The 18870-nt window shown below is 41.4% G+C and overlaps 3 protein-coding genes across 3 annotated transcripts; 2 read left to right on the top strand and 1 right to left on the bottom strand.

The window, feature by feature from the left end:
* Positions 1–547: 547 nt before the first annotated feature.
* Positions 548–10970, top strand: LOC103386007 (poly [ADP-ribose] polymerase 14-like). The gene is made up of 14 exons (XM_008320080.3): positions 548–854; positions 1950–2116; positions 2226–4283; positions 4353–4589; positions 4886–5110; positions 5193–5394; positions 5748–5807; positions 5931–6107; positions 6663–6801; positions 6882–6937; positions 7573–8226; positions 8609–8742; positions 8934–9111; positions 9688–10970. Exons 1-14 carry the CDS (start codon positions 674–676, stop codon positions 9966–9968), a joined length of 4749 nt encoding a protein of 1582 aa, XP_008318302.1. The 5' UTR covers positions 548–673; the 3' UTR covers positions 9969–10970.
* Positions 10971–11289: 319 nt separating this feature from the next.
* LOC103385859 (cerebellin-2-like) lies at positions 11290–12851 on the bottom strand. The gene is given in 3 exon segments (NM_001303283.1): positions 11290–11668; positions 11757–11885; positions 12473–12851. Coding segments are annotated over 3 exon segments (768 nt in total). The 5' UTR covers positions 12831–12851; the 3' UTR covers positions 11290–11387.
* A 1106-nt stretch (positions 12852–13957) lies between these two features.
* Positions 13958–17737, top strand: LOC103385852 (kelch-like protein 33). Its single transcript, XM_017032423.2, has 5 exons — positions 13958–13973; positions 14038–14871; positions 14946–15894; positions 16004–16174; positions 17190–17737. The coding sequence occupies exons 1-5, from the start codon at positions 13958–13960 to the stop codon at positions 17707–17709; spliced, it is 2490 nt and encodes an 829-aa protein (XP_016887912.2). The 3' UTR covers positions 17710–17737.
* Positions 17738–18870: the final 1133 nt, after the last annotated feature.

Genomic DNA, 18870 nt, shown 5'->3' with positions numbered 1-18870 from the left:
CGCTTTGTCTATAAAAAGGATCAGCATGTAGCAGAAGGTGGGATTTGTTGGTGAATGTTCAGATGAGATTTGTTGTTGGACCTGCCACGGTCAGAAACCCAAAATTATGTTAGTCAGACTATAGCTCAGGGTTAGCTACACGGAAGACACAAGCTGTTGTAAAAGCATAAAGCTACAACGTTGCACAGAATTAGAATTTGATTATCCAAACATTAAGCGTTAGCCATCAATTGATAATGTCACCTAAGGTTGTCCAAGAGAAAAGGTCATATATACTGTCACAAAATATGCGAAATTCCGCGGTAGTTACGGAATAATCACACATAGACTTCAGCTGTGACCGCGGGGAAAATGGATAACAGCTTCTTATTTCTTCTTCACGACCGCTGAACAAGATCTCCTGATTTTTTTTTTAAAGCCAGTGCTAGTGTAATAATTAAAGTATTCACGTATCAGAACAGGATGTGCTCTTACAGTGAAAACTTAGTTGTCTGGCCTCTACCTATTGACATTTCCTTTGTTGGTGTTACACCCATCAAACAGTGGAGGGCGCAGTTGAGACTCTAGGTCGGGTGCACTTGGGCAGAGAGTACCCGACGTGAAGCAGCATTCGGTTGTATTTCTCGGTTTTTGTTTGTTTGTGTATTTTCTGACCCGCAGGAATTGACCAAGCATGGAGACTTCAGATTTTTACACACATGCGGTGTTCTTCCAGTGTGACGGTATGGGGGCTGATATGCTCCGCAAGATCAAGAACTATTTCCAGATTAAACGTAAATCAGGAGGTGGAGAGTGTGGTCGTGTGACCAAAGTGGACGACAAGTTTTACAGCATCGCATTTAAAGACAAGGACGGTGAGAAAATTAATTTTTATTTTGTATTTTAAATACGTCATTTCCTATATTCTGCTAAAACCGAAAGTATATCTGACCGTAAGACGACATTTAAAGTTAATATATTCTAAGTTGTTATTTTAACTCCCCCAAAAACAGGTTATTAGCTTTCTTTTGTTGTTGTTTTCAGTTTAGCTAAACTACGGCATACTTACGGGAAAGCAGTCCTATAAATGTATTTACTTTTGGTTTTACTTTCTCAAAGGGGCAGTCCAGGAAAACTGCATATAGAAACAAACAAAAAACACTAATAACATATTTTCACTTTGTCAGTTGACGTTTGTATGTCAGACTTTACAGATTAGAAAACCTGAGCTTTTTCATTAATAACAATATTAATAATAATAATAATAATTACATATAAACTACTGTATTTGAATTGAACCCAAATATATGACCAACCATTTAGTAGTGATCGTTGTTATTATAATTATTTAAAAGCAATTTTAAAAAGAGGGAAAATACCATTCTGAATTATTTTCAACAAATTAAGCCAAGATGTGTGGAGCAGAATAGGTCAAGGTGCGCTACTTCCGCCACCTGGATATCTTTATCCTATCTCTATCCTACTTTTGTGCAATACCTCCCTGGTAAATGAATTGTTTAAAAGTGAAACCAAATATATTCAGTCTCTGTCATATTTATTATACAATACATGATTGTAAATGATCAAAAAGAACTTATTATAACTACACAATGACAAAAATATTATTTTATTGCAATACTACAACTACTGATAAGAAAGAATAATAATTGTATTTTCATTTGATTTATTTTTCTTCTACTTTGTTTTAATGGTTTTTGTTATGTTGTAATGGTTATTTGTTGTTATTATTTATCACTTTTCTTAATACCCAGGTCCTGCGGAATTGTTATTTTTTGAGCTGCTGAAATGTATTTTTCTTACATGCATGTAGTATATACACACACACATATATATATATATATATATATATGTATATATATATATATATATATATATATATATACAAACATATAAATGCAAATGCATCAATGGAGATGAGATGACACAGTCAAAATTGTAATTTATGTTAGCCCAAGAGAGAGTCCTGCAGAGGAGAGACCATCAGTTGACGTTAGAAGGAGGCCCCCTGGTGCTCACTGTCCAGAGCAGCCCAGAATCTGGAGCCTCAGCTCCTCTCGTTGCTTCTACTACAGGCCAGGTTCCTACTACTACACCCCTGGACTTGTCTTCAACCACGGTGATTGCAGAAATCCTTCACAGACAATCTAACAGCCATCAACTTTTATTGTTTTAGTGTGTAGTAATACTGTTGGTAAGATGACAAATATTTTAAATCTTTTGTGCAGAGTCCACAGTCTGTCGAGTATGAGCTACCCTGTGAGCGCTACCTCCTTCAGTACATTCAGGAATGTGAGAAACCTAGAAAAGAGTTGGAGGCAGAGCTTGCCTTGTTGGACTGCTCTCTTCAGCTTTACCCAGACCAGGAGAGGGTTCTAGTCAGGAGAGCTGCTCGGCCTGGTGCTACAGATGAGAGAAAGAGCTGGAGACATGAAGTGAAAAAGCTCTTTGCTAATTACCAGTGCCACTTTGAGATGGACATGCACAAAGTCAAGGCTTTGCTGAAGTCCAGCAGCTCTCAGCAAACCTCTGATGACGTGAAGGTGTATGAAGAACTCGGTCTAGCTGTGGTTGTTGGGAAATGTGCCATGGTTCGTGCCAGGTTGGAAAGGGCGGTGGAGTTAGTAGATAAAACTCAGAGGCCCGGTGTATCTGACAGACAGGTCAGACTGGGTGAAGCCAAACTCCGCCTCCTCTGGCCAGAGATAGATCAAGGTTTGAGACAGAAACTTCCAGGTGTTAAATTTACCCAGGTGGATTCTTGTAATGTAGTTTTAGAAGGTTCTTTGAAGGACATTGTTGAGGCTCGTGAATCGTTGACCATCTTACAGGGTCTGGTGGTTGAAAATATCGTGTCTGACATGAGCCCTCAACTTTTGACCTTTCTCAGGGAAGCTTACGGAGGTGCGCGGGGGCTTCGCTTTTTTTTAGATGTTGATGATGGCGTTGAAATCGACTTACGAGACACAGAGCTCCGGTTCCTCTCCCTGTCTGTGGATAAACTGAACGCGGCGGTAACTAGAATGAAAAAAAGATTCAAAACAGTGGAGAATTGTTTGCCTGGCTACCTCACTGTTCCACTTGAGCTGCAGTGCCGGCTTAAATCCTTGATGAGTGAAATGAACCAAGGACAGTGCAAGGTTGAGGCTTTGTTTGGCCCAGGTGGCACCGTTTGTTTACTGGGCCAGACCGAAGAAGTTAAAAAGCTGTCGGATATTGTCAACCAATTTGTTTTGGGTCAAACCAGAATGGAGGAAAAAATCAGTCTTCCTTTTCCAGGGTTAGAGCAGGACCTAGCAGAACTGCTTCACCTTCAAGGCTTTAACCATGAAGCGGTTACTTTCCACCCTGAGCCACTGTCTGTTCCTCCCACAGTGGTTCTGGCAGGGCTCTTCAGCAGAGTGGCCGAGGTTAAAACCAGGTTATGTTCATTTTTAGATTCTCTGGTACAGGGCCATGTCTCCATCAACCTGCCGGGGGCAGTAAGGTTTTTTCAAAGTCTACCTGGACGTGAGAGTATTTCAAAAGTATCCAAATCTCAAAAGTGTCTAATCAAGCTATGTGATCAGTCTAGAGCTACCCCTAGTGATGAGGACACCATGACAGTTGCTACGTACACGCTCCGTGATGGGCCCCAGGTGGTGGTTTGTCAGGGTGACATCACCAAACAGAAAGCTGATGCCCTGGTTAATGCTGCCAATGAAGATCTAGAGCACTATGGAGGTGTTGCTGCTGAGCTGAGTAGAGCAGGTGGCCCCACAATACAAAAGGAGAGTCGTGTTATAGTCAAGTGTGTTGGTAAAATCCCTACAGGTGATGTGGTGGTGACCACAGGCGGGCACTTATGCTGTAAGACACTCCTGCATGTTGTTGGTCCTCGAGCTGGAGCTGTAGGTGGTAGGGAAAAGTCCTTGATTATAAAAGCAGTCGGTTCGGCTCTGCATATGGCTGAAGAAATGAAGCTGGAGTCTATAGCCATCCCTTGTATCAGCTCAGGAGTGTTTGGCGTTCCTGTAGTTGTGTGTTCTGGGGCTATTGTGAGCGCTGTAAGTGAATTTAGTAGTCAGAGAGGGCGTAGTCTAAAAAAAGTCATCCTGATTGACAAGAGTGTGGCTGTGGTGAGTGCCTTGGACAACGCCTGCCAGAGGCTTTTCCAAGGAATCGGTACCAAAGTTGGTGAGTCTCAGTTAAAAGCTGCCCCCATTCACCCACTTGGAGGAGCTGCTGGTGGACCTCCGGGAGTTGTCCATGTTGAAATGGTTCAGGGAACGGTGGAGACTCAGCAGGTGAGAAACTCCACCACATTATTAAATAAAGATCCTACCAACTTACTGGAAGAATCCATTTTCCTCTAGGTAGATGCACTGGTATCTCCTATGGTTGGACATAATCTTCTGTCCAGCCGCATTGGGGTTGATTTGAACAACATGGTTGGGCCTCAGCTGAAAGCCAAGTTCAATAAAGACGCAGGACGAGCAACAGCACCAGGTGAGATAGTGGTGCTGGACGGGCTGCCCAACCTTACATCTAAAGCAGTGTTCTTTGCTCATCTTATGCCCTGGGATAACAACCAAGATGGAGCAGCAGTGCAGGTATAGCACATATATATATATACATATATATACACAGTACAACACAAGAGCAGACGTGTGGTTCAGAAAGCTCACATAAGGGCCAACAGCTCTATCTGTGATACTACAGAATATTGTTTAGCGACAATTTGTCCAACTTTATTGTAAGTCGCTGTAAAGTCAGCAGTAGCTTAAAGGCTAAATGAACTTCAAGAGAATGAAGAAAATGAACTAGGCCAAGAGAATTACCCAACATACAGCTCAAGTTAGCATCTGCTGGGACTAGTACCGATCCTTACATTGGTTGATTTTTCCAGGTTCTCAGACAATGCATGAGAAAAGTACTAGCATCTTGTCGGATCAAAGGCTTTACTTCACTTGCTGTCCCAATCCTCGGGACCGGTGCTGTCCTTAAATTCCCTCATGGCCTTGCGTCCAGAGTTCTTTTAGAGGAGGTTCATCAGTTTGATGAGGACCAGGCCAGTGGATCTTCGTTCCTGGTCCGTTTTGTCATTCATCCATCAAACAGAGAACTGAAAAAGGTACCAAAAAAAAAAAAAACATTTTATAAGGAAAGAGCTCCTTGTTGTCGTTTTTCTTAAATCTTTCCATTTTCCTCTGTAGGCGTTTGAGGAGGCTCAGGAAAGTTTAAATGTCAGAGGATTTGCGGGAACTGACAATTCTGACAATTCAAGTTCTGATGAGGACACAGATACCTACACAACCTGGCTGGGCACAGTCAAACTTCAGATGATCCTGGGCAACATCCTGAATGCACAAACTGATGTCATTGTTAACTCGACTGATTTCTCCGGCAACCACTCAGGTACAAGTTACGGCTAACATTTTTGATGTTTTCTAATTCATTGTTTCCCTGCAGAGATCGCCCCCTACTGGACACTGCATAACTACGTTATTTACTTGAAAATGTAGCACCTTTTTTTTCAACCTAAAATTATGATTTAAAATAAAATAGAAAAAAAATGAATCTGCCTGTTTTTTATATTTAAAACTAAAGCTAAAACAGCTAAAACATTAGGTTTTCTATCAATTTTATGCAGTATCTTCTATGGGGAAAATAATTCCCTCCTGCAATACTCCTATGTGCTGTTAGTTTGGAAAATGTCTATTTGTTGCAGCTTCTTTGTACACATCAAACTGTGTTGTCTCACATCACAGGTGTTTCCAAAGAGATTCTGACCGCCGCTGGGCCGACCGTCCAAGCAGAGCTAACAAGATGTAAGTTGTTCGGAAATGTCCCAAGAAAAGTACCTGTAAAAAGGTTGTTGGGCAGAGTGAACACACTTTGAAAAGCTGGGGTTTTTTTTTGTTTTTTGTTTTAATTTTTTCCTATTTTGTCAGTGGGCACTCCGGCACACTACTTTTGCACCACAGGACCCGGTTTGCTTGGCTGCAGAGAAATCATCCACGCTACATTCAAATGCAGCCCTGAGTTGATTCAGAAGAATTGCAAGAAGATACTGCAGCAGTGTGAGGACAGAGGCTACCAGTCAGTAGCCTTTCCTGCAATCAACACTGGTTTGTACAGTTTACACAGCACACAATTCCTCAAATTCCCATTAATACTCATTTGAGCCAGTGTTTTTAGGGACTTTGTTGAATTCATGTTCATGACCCTGTGCCAAAGATCATATTGAAAATCAGCATTTGGGCGACTGGATTCTCAAATAAAACAGCGCTGTATTCAAAAATGTCTCTAACATCACGTTAAATCACATTGAACTCTGCGCTGATTTTTTTTTCTGGTTGGAAAATTAAATTAACTTAAACAATGACTTTTTTTATTATTATTATTATTATTAAGTGTGTAGTTAATTCACGCCTTGAAAAATTGCAGCAGGTTTTTTTAAAGAGAGAAATTATTTAGAATGGGTTTATTGTTGAAATATCAATATTTGGTGCCAGTATATCGGTAATCAAGACCAAATATTGCGATAAATCGTAGAATCAACATTTTAGCATGGTCCTAATGTAGTGTGGAGTGATTTTCTCTCTGTCCACACTGGAAGCCACAGATGTGGTGCCAGTGTGGGTTCCTGTTAGATTCACACTCATATTCTGATTTGTCTTCAGGTGCAGCAGGTATGGACTTTAGGAAAGCCTGTCAAGCCATGTTGGACGGCATTACGTTAGCAGTTAAAGAGTTACAACCCATGTCCCTCTCCCTCATCCACATTGTTATCTTCAAACAAAACGTCTTCCAGGCCTTCAGGTCAGTATTTCACACCTGGTAGCAAATGACAGGCGGGTTGATGTTTCACTGTGAATTGTTGATCGTCTGACTTTCTGCAGATCAGAGTTGGAGAGTCGTTTTGGACAAACCGTCCCTGGCAGCACTGATATGAGAGGTTTGAGACTCCACATAAAAATCTACATCTTTTGGGAAAATTTCACTTTGTTCTCATTAGCTTTGGAATGACATCATTCAAACAGCCTTGTTTGCATGCCAACAACATGTGGGCCATTAAAGTAAAGCTAACATTTTTGACTCGAATTCTGTGATTACCAACGTTGGTAACTTTGGGCTAACGTACATTCTATTTGGTATAAGTAATTTGCTTTGATACAGTTGCTTTGTGTATTAGCATGACTGCTAGCATGCTAGGCAGAATAGATAAAACATGCTAAATAACACAGACCATTGGAGCAGGATCCTATCTTAATTTTCAGTGCACGGTTTTAACCAATAAAGTAAAAATAAAATTAAGCCTTTTTGAAAATGAATGTTTCATTAAATACTTTTTTGTATGGAGCTCGATATTAGCACGCTAACATGCATGCTCATGAAGGTCAGAACAGATCAACACCCTCTACTGCGCAGCAAACGGTTCTCCGAATTCTCCGGTAGTGCACGATAAACCATGGTACTTGTATTTTAAGTTTTCTGTTCAGGTTGCCCTGCTACAGCTGCCTTTTATAGGTTGTCACACCAATCATTCAAAATGTCTACAGCCTCCTGATTGGTGTTTTTTTCTATTCACAGAAAATCCTGAGAAAGAAAAACCTTTAAAGAACTTGAAAACCACAAATGATGCAGTCGCCACCTCCTCTCAGTTTGAGCCAGCAGTCATGGTCGTCATCGGTTGCGACGTAAAAATCCTCACAGTTGTTGAAACAAAATTGGAGGATGTCCTGAGGAATCACCTGATAGAGCGGGAAGTGAAGGTGTGTGATTTTGACCGACTCACACACCAGGAGCAGGAGACGGTGTTGTCCGAAGTCAGAGCCTCAGGAATGAGTATGGAATTTAGGAGTGCTCCAGGAAAAGCCAAAGGCAAAAACGCAGAGGGCGCTGTGGATCATTACCTGCTGAGAGGCCTGAAGGAGGATGTTTTAAGTGTCTTTGCGCTAATAAGCGATGCCGTTCGGAATTATCTTTTTGAAGACAACCAAAACAATCAGGAAAATTTGATGGCAATGATAGCACGTTGGTACATCCAGGATAAAAAAAAAGAGGTTTGGCAACTTCTTGATCAAAAGGAAAACTGCGAGCTGGAGACGGCGCACAGGGACAAAAAGACATCAGCAAAAATCACAGCACCAGATGGAACAGTAGCACAAGTGAACCTGAAGACTTACACTGCCACAAGCCAACAAGGGACCAAATACAAAGTGAAAAAGTCTGAGATATCTGAAGGTACATTATGTGGAATTTGTGATTTTTTTTATTCAGGGTGAAGTTTGTTTTTATTTCTTCACATTCTTCATCCAGACCTTAAGCTGCTTCACTACACCTTGAGCTCTCATCCAGATTCTACCCTCAAGTGTCTGTTTAATGTGGTTTGGAGCACCTCCCTCACACAGGTTGTGTCAGATCAGGAGTTTGATCTGCTCAGTTGGCTTTAGGCAGTTTGTAGTCCGCCTTAAGAAGAATGGTCCGTAAAGAGTGTAAAGTTTGTGTAGCTTAGCCTCAGCTTTAACTTAAACATTACCTATATTTTGTGTCTGGCAAGTTGGTCACAAGCTTCACTGACCAAACAGCTTAAACACTGTGAGCATTCATATTTCCTCTTCTTTAGGCTTTGAGATGCCAATAGAATGGGAGCCCATGAATGGAGAATCCTTTAAGAAAGTCAAGCTGAATTCTACTTTAAAGGAGTACAAGAAGGTCGCAGAGGATTTCAAGGCAACAGCCAATCATAATATCATAACGGTGAGTGGCATGACCCCTGACTAGGGCTGGGAACTGCCAGGTACCTTGTGATATGACACTATTATGATATTTTGCCCACAATAATAATAATAATATTGCAACATATTGCAGTATTGATATTTTGGAACACCTCTATGACAATTTAAAACCTGCAACAATAAACCGATACACGGTTTGTTTCTGACCCTTAGATTGAACGTGTGCAAAATGTCTACCAGTGGAAGGCCTTCGCTGTGTGTAAGGAGCGCATTGGCAAGAAGAATGGTTTACAGGAACTTGGGGAAAAGTTTCTCTACCATGGCACCGCAGCAGAGTCATGTGACTCCATCGAAAAAGGTCGATTTGACAGGAGCTTTGCTGGACAGCACGGTAAAGATTGAAGCTGTTTTGATTTAAAAATCATGATGAATAAATGCAAAATGTCTGCAGGTCCTAATAACTGAGTCATGGTTAATGGTCTGATCCTGCAAATATTCTGCTTCAGTCAACAGCCAATCAGAAGCAAGCAAGCTGAATAGTACTCTCAGATGAACATATAGTTTTAAAGCTCTTGAAATAGGTGCTGTTGTTTTCCTAATGATGACATGGTATAAGGTCTAATAGAAGGTCTGTTTGATTGTTATGCTCACTGCAAGTGAGAGATAAAGTCATGACACCACGTCAAATGTCTCCTGTCTGCCAAAGATAGTTTGACAAAAAAGATCACTTAAATGTATGAAAACTTTAATTGTTTACAGTTATGTGGTAAACATGTTCCTGTGTATTTAATCTTCATCATTCGATTTATTCTCTTCTTTTTTGTTGTGGGTCAACTGAACAAACGAGTCCAATTAGAGGTTCAATCTTTTATGAACAATCAGCTCCACACCATAATTCATGAGTTCTGAAGTATTATGTTAAAAACCTCTTAAGTGATTGGTTTATTCCAATGTTATTCCTCTACAGCTACCATGTATGGAAAAGGAGTTTACTTTGCTGTTAACGCACAGTATTCAGCGAGGGGATATTCACAACCGGACGCCTCAGGAACTAAGAGGATGTATGTAGCCCGTGTCCTGACAGGCCGATACACCAAAGGTGAGGCTCAGATGAAGAACCCACCCCCTCGTGCCAACGATCCCACCGACCGCTATGACAGTTTAGTGGACAACTGTCAAAAGCCGAACATGTTTGTGATCTTCCACGACGACCAGGCCTACCCAGAATACCTCATCACTTTCAACTGAGAAAAGTTTCTCGTGGTATCAGTTGTAAGTCTGTCTCCGGTTTTTGTTTTTCATTTTAATCACAACTTTTGAAAAAAAATGATCAGCGCTCATATTAAGAACACAAAGATGTCGCTAAAGACCCTTAGCTCAAGCATCGTTTTACAGTAAAGACTGGTCTAATTTGTCGCTAGCCTGCTTTGCAAACCATCAACAGTATTTTCAATTGGTGCCACTAGATGGCGGCATACACAACATAACTGTTGTCAGACGGATCTACCTCTGTCAGAGGCCCCCAGCTACCGAACTGTCCCGGGGTTATGGGTTATGTCATCGTCTATTCCAACCCATAAAATCAGTATACTCCTGGAAGAAAGTGTGTATTTTTCATGAATAAGTAGTATATTGAATACATTATTACTGTGATTAGAGTACTGTATATTTAAGCTTCTGGATTGTTTACTATTCTGATGGGTGAATTGCATCAGATTGAAATACCTAATCTTTCATACATGGTATGCTATTCTGATCATAATAGTAATTAATAATAATTTGAACTTTATTGATCTCACTTTTTGGAAATAGCTGTGTTAACAGCAGATCTATAACAGGATGACCCTTGGGAGCGCAAAGTATGTGGTTCTTTTGGGGGTCGTAGCCAGGACCTTCTGTGTGTAAGCCATATGTATAAGCCAGCACTATGCAACCACAATGGGTTAATTGCAACAACTGGATAAATATACGTGTAGTTTAATACACTGTATACTACTCTGGTAGGTTAATTGCACCTGTGGCATTACATACATATAGTATGTAGTAGTAATATGCATGTAGAATATGTCAAATTTATGTAGTGGATTTATTAAAAGTGTGTGTCAATGTGCTGCTGATCATTAGCATACCGAATATTACATATTAGACACACCTATTTTTTAAAAACATGCACTGTCATAAGTAAACCGCATTCCTGAAGTTTCTGTATACCGTATTTACTGCATTAATAGTTCAAATGTATTACTTAGTCAGGAAAAATATGTACTTTATTCCAGGTGTGTACTGATTTAATGGGTAGGTATAGGTGTTTGCGTAACTCAGCAGGGTTTTCTTCCTGAGCGTGTGCAGTTGACATACAAATCTGACGGTGTAAACAAATCCAACAGAACACCTGTGAAACAAAACAAAAAAACACTTCTTTTTTTTTTTAAATCGCATCCTCAAGTAATTTCCATTACAGATAAGTAAAAATGGTGATACTTAGCTTAACGTAGCTGATGAAGAGGACACAGAGACCTGCCTGGACATGTTTTTAGTTTTCAAATCATGACACCTTTCAAACTATACCTTTTTGACTAAAAAGTGACTCTTTTTAATCAGAGAATATTTAATAGGATCTGGGTGTAACTGACAGCATAACTGTCCTTTATGAGTGCAGGGAAATAATTAGATTGGAAAGACCAAAAAACCACTGAAGGTAGAGTAGTGATGGTCATTATCGGAAACCCTGGAGTTCTCCCAGATACGAACGTTGACTGTGTCTCCAACTTGTAGCGTCAGGATGGCACTATTCGATCCAGATTCATCTTGGTTTGGCCTCCAAATGTACCACGACACTTGTGGCTTGCCATTGTGGTACAGACTGCCACCACATCGGACTTCTCCCCTCCAACAAAAGGAATTGAAGGTGAATGAGTACACTCCCTTCACCGGGGCTGTGAAGAAGCCTGCAGTGAACGGAAATAAACCAAATAATGTCGAGTCTAAATGAATACATGAAGACTTGAACTATTGGTGAGAAGACAGGCTACAAACCTGTATCTGGACTGTAATGTCCTCCAACGTTAGACAGGACACGACTGTACACCAGAGACTGAGGCGCACTTCCAGAAACAATGTTGAACGAAGTTGGATATGTGGCAGAAAATGCGATTTTGGACCAAGCTGATGAACACAAAAGAAATGTAGTAGCGCTGTCAAACAATTAGAATTTATAATCTGATTAATCACCATGGTAACCTTTGGTTCATCACGATGAATCAGGATTAATTGAATTAATCAAATCCTAAAAATGGGTCCCCTGAAAAACTATTTTTTTTTCTTTATATTCCTGGAACAGAAAGGCAAATATCAGCAGGTGGATGCTTGTGTTTCACATCTCTTTATCTTTGTCTGTGATTAATTCAATTCTTAAAAATTCTCTGCTGAAGCTGTTGTCTTTTACATGCTAAGTGTTGAGCTGATCGTGAAACCAGAACAAGTTTTCTATCCAGGGGTGAACAAGACAGGTTTGTCTTGTCAAGATCGAAAGCTTGTGATGAACATTCTTCTGGTTTTTCTTGTGTCACCGAAATGAGTAAATAAAGTAAATAAAATAGTTGGTTTGCACTAAATATTCAGACTTCTCTGGTTATTCGGACAACCAGGAGGTGGAAAAGTTGTTAGTGTGAGTGTGTAAGCCCAGATTTGAAGCATGAGAAATATTTATGTAGCATGACAGACATTGATACCAGAATGTTTGTCGGACTCACTATGGAAGTCATCAGTGTATAGAATTCTATGACCTTGTCCCACTGTACCACGATCAGTCACAGTCTCATTAAAAGCTGACAGCTTCTTCTCACTGGCCTCAAGCCTCTTGTTGGTTTCCTCCAGGGCCTGGACTGTGGTCGTCAGCTTCTCCTTCATGGTCCCCAGCTGCTCCAATATGTGGTAAACAAGTGCTGTTGCATTTTTACATGTCAAAAAGCCCTGGTCCTCAGCCTGGGTGTCTACGTGACCCTTAGGTGTCAGCTCAGTGATGTGAGTCTTGCTTCCTGCACCTTCGTCCTGGCATTTGGACGAACCTGCTAGTAAACACATCAGCAAAACCCCTGACAACCTCGCCATTCTCACACTGGTGGATTATCTGAGGTCTGTTGATAATGTCTCTGAGGTAGTCATGGTATCAGGCTAGTTAATTATTATACAGAGGAAGGCTAGTTATTTATTATACCAGTTGTAGGCCAGACAGTCTGCACTCATTAAACCTCTATGTTGGCTGCAGTACATTGATTGAAAATTAGATAAAAATTTGACCCCAGGGATACTACACAATTATATTTGTTGTTAGAAATCTTTTTAAGTGAAAATGAAATATTTGTCATTGTGACACAGCACACCACTGCAGACACAATAAAAAGTGACCTCTATTTTTAATGCATTTTATCTCAAAGAAGAGAAGGAAGTTCAGCTTCCTTTCTGCACACCCAAAAGAGGCAGTTGCACAGCACAGCATCTGCAGCAATGGCTGCTCAACTTCCCACCAGTGTCTGAGGGTTTCAAGGACAGAGTGAAATGTCACTTTCAAAAACCTGAAATTGCGCCATTTCCACAAATATTTGTTAAACAAAAAAATAGAGTCTGAACTTGATAAAAAAAAAATGATGGAGTTCAGGGTTCCGGCTCAGATAGTAAATGATTGTCAATGTGGTGACCATTTCAGTCAGGTGTTATCAACAACTTTATTGACTCAAGCTAATCAGTTTTGAACAGATGGAAAATGTTTGCACATGACATTAATGAATGGTGAAACAATTAATATGGATTGTGAAGTTCATTTCATGAAGATGAAAGAGTAAAAACAACGTCATTTGTTGCATAGAAAATGGTCTCAGCATTCACTTTTCAGGGATTGAAATCACAATTACAAGTACAACTTAAGAAAATTAAAATTATCATAATCACAACACTGAAAACTCCACCTGTGTTAAGTGTCCACCTTTTTTACTAGCTATGTTAAGTTATTAAAATAAAAAAACAAAAATAATAAATTATTTTATAACTTTATTCACTCTCTGCAATGCCCTCATAAACCACTAGGGTTTATGTTTCCCCCTGATTAGCAAAGATTACATAGGACTTTACCATGTAACATGAACCAAGGTTGGGTTGAAACTTCATCTCTGTGACCCAGTGGTTATTTAAAGCAACTTGTTTGTGCACTGAGGAAGTTGTGTCTGGTAAAGAAGGAGAGCATGCAGGGATTTACGGGTAAAAAGATCAAAATACTTTAGAAAGATGACTAGAAACTAAAAAATCCCACAGGAGTGTTGAGTCGCAGCCACAGACGTGGCATTCACCAGGCGATATCTGCCAATGGAATGGGAAGAGCGATGGCGGAGAGACAAAGAGAGGAGGAAGAGAGTTATTGCAGAAGGTGGAGAAGGAGTCGAGCGGGACAACCGGGAGCTGAGGAGGATTGTAGCTTATAATGACTCCAGGTTGGGCCTCCTGAGTAGGAAGGATAACAAGGAAGTGCCCGATGTTGGAACTCACTCTGAGCACAGGACTGGGGAGCACAGCAGTGAGGACATGTTGGAGGACGAAGGATTCAACAGTCAAGTCCACATGTACAACAGTGAAACCTGGTCTGAGGAAACTTTAAGCTCCCTGAAGGACCTCAGAGATTCATGTCTTCTCACAGACCTGACTCTGATCACTGAAGACGGAAGTTGCCAACACGTGCACTCCCTTGTCCTCGCTGCTGTCAGCTCCCTCATCCTGGACAAACTTAGAGGGAGAACTGATGAACAATCGCAGGGAGATACAAATGTGGGCGTTCAAAAGTGGTCCGTGACTCTTCCCTCAGAGGTTAATTGTGCTGGACTTGAGGCAGTTGTGGAATTTGCCTACACTGGGGAAATTCTTTCATTGAACAAAGATAACGTACCCCACATCAGGAAATCAGCAGAAATCCTTGGAGTTCCTAGAGTTCTGGAGCTCTGTCGGACAGAAGACAAGCTGAGTAATGAAGGAATCACAAAGAAGGAGAAGACCAGGGTCTCTACGGTTGAAGAGATGAAGATCACCCTTCAGTCCACCAGACAACTGTGGGCAGACAGAGTGGGATGTGACGTGTTGTTGGACCTTAAAGGGACATTATTTGAAGGCTAGTAGACATTTGGTAACAATACGATTCATTGTTGTATTTTACTGATTATTATCTGTTTTCCTTCACTCAAGTTCACAGAGTTATCCTCGCAGCCAGCAGTGACTATTTCCGTGGCATGTTCACCTGTGGAATGCGGGAATCCCAGCAGTCCTGCGTTGGCCTTCCCTTCCTGTCAGCACCAGATTTAGAGGCTCTCATTGGCCACTCTTACAGTGGGACACTGTCACTCAAGTGGGACAGCGTCTTTGAAATCACCTGCACAGCTCTACAGCTTCAGTTCCAGCCCGCGCTGTCGCTGTGTCTCAACTTCATGCAACAGGAAATGGAGGCGAAATGGTGCTTAGACATTGCGTCTTTTGCCGAAGCTTACGGGATGTCGCAGCTCCTCCAAGAGGCCAATGACTTTGTACTGAGGAACTTTTGGGAGGTGTCGTCCACAGTTAAGTTTCAGGACCTGCCAGCAGAGACGTTTTTAGATATCCTTCGCTCTGATGGTCTGTGCGTGCCCTCAGAGTTGGCTGTATTCCGAGCTGTAATCTCATGGATTGAAGCTGATCCTGAAGAGCGACTGAGTCAGGCTGGCTTACTCATGACTGCCGTCCGCTTTTCCCTCATGACGTTTCGCGAGTTCAGAGAAGTTAGGGCCATTAATCTGAGAATGGAATGTTTCGGAAACAACAAAGTTGAACTCTACGGCTCGGCCTTCAAGGATTTTGGTTTAAGCCTTGAACAAACGCAGGATCAGTGGAGAATCAGGAAGCCCAAAGAAGCTCTGGTTTTAGTTGGGGGAGACCATCTAGATACAGATACAGGTCAACGCAGTCCAAGCAAGGAGCTGTGGTTTGTTAACGCGCTACGCAGTGGCGTAGGTTTGGTAAAAGAGATGGAATGGAGGCACCTGGGCCATATGCCAGACAAACCCAAGTTCAGACATGGAGTGGCAGCAGTAGAAGGGAGGTTGTACGTGTTAGGAGGATGCTTCTTCTACACCAAGGATGACATAATGAAATCAGTCTACAGGTAATGGCCTTTCCTCTGTCACAGCTTTAAAACAAACTGTGAGAGAAATCCAGAAGTAACAGCTCGATGTTTCTCATCTTCACCTTCATCACGTATCTCATTACTGTAGTTACGACCCGGTCCAGGATGGATGGAAGAGGCTGGCCGATATGCAGGAGTTAAGAAGTAACTTCTCAGTAGTGGTTCAGGAAGGACGCCTCTACGCCATTGGTGGAGATAAGGAAATCAACACTAACGTAGATAGTGTTGAGATGTACGATCCACACACGGACACCTGGAGGTGAGTCATTCAGATAACACGGACACCTGGAGGTGAGTCATTCAAAAAATCTTCCGCTGATTTCTACTCCGCTATCAATGCATTGACCTTGTTGAGTAAGTACCACAGAGAGACAAAAATGTTTTGAAAGTATTTTAAGCATACTTTCTTGCATGTATTAAATGGCTGTTTGTATATCATATATATATATATATACTATCTGCATATATATGTTAACATATATATCTAGATTTAAATATAATAGTGTGTGTAAGGCTGTCAATCTAAAATCATTTTCAATGTGATTAATCATTTTTATTTGTAGAATAGAACACAATAGAATAGAATGGTCTCTTCCATCCATCCATCCATCCATTTTCATCCACTTATCTGTTACCGGGTCGCAGGGGCAACGTGTTTGTATATCATATATATATATATATACTATCTGCATATATATGTTAACATATATATCTAGATTTAAATATAATAGTGTGTGTAAGGCTGTCAATCTAAAATCATTTTCAATGTGATTAATCATTTTTATTTGTAGAATAGAACACAATAGAATAGAATTGTCTCTTCCATCCATCCATCCATCCATTTTCATCCACTTATCTGTTACCGGGTCGCAGGGGCAACGTTCTCCACGACCGCCACCCAAATCACACTGCACCGTACCAACCCCCCTGAACTTTCCTGCAGGTGGTCAGTCCACTGGAAGGTACCAACTGCCCTAACCAGGATTCTAACTTGCCCAGGAGGTGAACTCTGGGGTTCTACACCAGTGACAGAGACTTTGCCTCTGGGCCAACGTGCCACTCCATTCACATTGTAAAACATAAATCATCAAGGCATCCCCGTATTGCACATTAAAAATCAATATTCTGACAATATTTTAATAACTGATTAGTTTCACAAATTACTTGACTTCATTAACAAATTCATTTGAACAGCCCTTGAAAGAATATTTTTCATACGTACAGTATGTGCGCTAGATTTAAAACCCCAATTGATTTTCATGTATGTTCCACAGCCTCGTTCATCCCTTAGAGCAGAGTCTGAGTGGTTTAGCTGCCACTGCTGCAGCCGGACAAATCTTCATCTCTGGAGGCTTCGACTGCAGCTACATTTGTCTTTCGTCCATGTTCTCGTACCACCCAGAAGGAGGAGTCACCCCCCTGGCCAACATGGCCCACGACAGGGCTCAGCACTGCATGGAGGCCCTGCGTGGCCGCCTCTACGTCAGCGGTGGAGTGTGTAACCTCAGGGCCTTCTACACGGACCAACTGGGCTGTGAGATGTATGATCCTAGAACTGATTCCTGGACGGAGTTTGCGTCACTGCCTGTGCCTCATGTTGGCGCAGCCTCAGCCGTGCTTGAAGAGAAGATCTACATCCTGGGCGGGTACTGCCAGGAGGACTACAGTGAGTCTGGACTGGTCCACAGGTTCGATCCTAGCACCCAGCGGTGGCAGATCATGGGTAAACTTCCTGCTGCTGTGACCGACATCCGGGCGTGTTTGCTACAACTGCCTGAGGATCTCAGACACTGACTTTTCTTCCATTAACATTCAAAATAAGTCACGTGAGCAGTTTTTAGGTCATTTATTTGAATAATAAGTAAAACATAAAAACATAAGAGAAAGAAACCTTTTCTGGGATGTGCGTGGCATGATTGGGTTTGGGGTTCTGCTGCAGGAGGCCCAGAGCTTCATATTTGAAACAGCCACCCAATGTTTGTTCACCTGCTACTGTGAAGTGGCCAAATGTTATGTTAGGAGGACCCACCACCGTGGCTACCTGTGACGAATGTGGAAGAAACCTCAGCCCTCCATCTTGGTCAGGGAATGTCAGCAAGAAGCACATAATTCTTTTTCATTTTTACCTCCATTGTCCGCAGTGACACAGCAGGTATCACAGCAAGTATCACAGACGCCATCTGCTGCCAAGATTTCCAGATAAAGTCCAAAAGTTGGAAATGCTGAATGAAGGTCAGAGACATTTGAGTCCTGCTGCTGTAATAGACCAAGCCTTGTGGGACAGAGGGGACAATCAGAGGACGGTGATCTTTGACTCATGAAACCAAAACAACAATTTCACTGCCACAGTTATTATCTTCAGAGCTCTTCATGGAATACCTTGTGTTTATGTTTAAGTTCATATTGTGGGGAGTTGTGTCGTGTTAATAAAGTAGTACCAAAAATAAAATATATTTCATAATCATAATAAAATAAAACACAAGACAAAGTGACTCCCCACTCAGGATCTTTTGCTCCAAGGACGTTCACTTCTTGTAACTTGTGACTCAGACTTGTTTCCATACGTACCAGAGATGTTTGCCCTGAAATCTGGTAAAAAAAAGAAAGAAAAGAAAGTAAATACTAAACTGAAGATAAATGACTAAAATGTGTTGAGTAAGTCATGAAAATCAAATCTGGTAGTTTCAACCAATGCCTCCCTTTAGATTCGGTCTGAACCTGTGGCCCACAAACTGGACAAATGTATATATAGCTCCTGTCCCACAAACAGCAAAAAATGATTTGGCTTAGTTTGATCTGGCCAAGACAGTTTCTTGCACTAACTCACAAATTACAGGCCTGTAGTGGCCCAAATTAGCCATTAAATATGTGCCGATTGTGATGTCCATTGTATGATCATGTACTTTGACCAAAGCAGTTCCTCTTTTAGCTCTAACATTTAACTTTGGCTTAAAA

The sequence above is a fragment of the Cynoglossus semilaevis genome, chromosome 1 (genome assembly GCF_000523025.1).
Source record: "Cynoglossus semilaevis isolate Cse_v1.0 chromosome 1, Cse_v1.0, whole genome shotgun sequence".
NCBI lineage: Eukaryota > Metazoa > Chordata > Actinopteri > Pleuronectiformes > Cynoglossidae > Cynoglossus > Cynoglossus semilaevis.
This window is presented reverse-complemented; position numbering and strand designations above follow the sequence as displayed.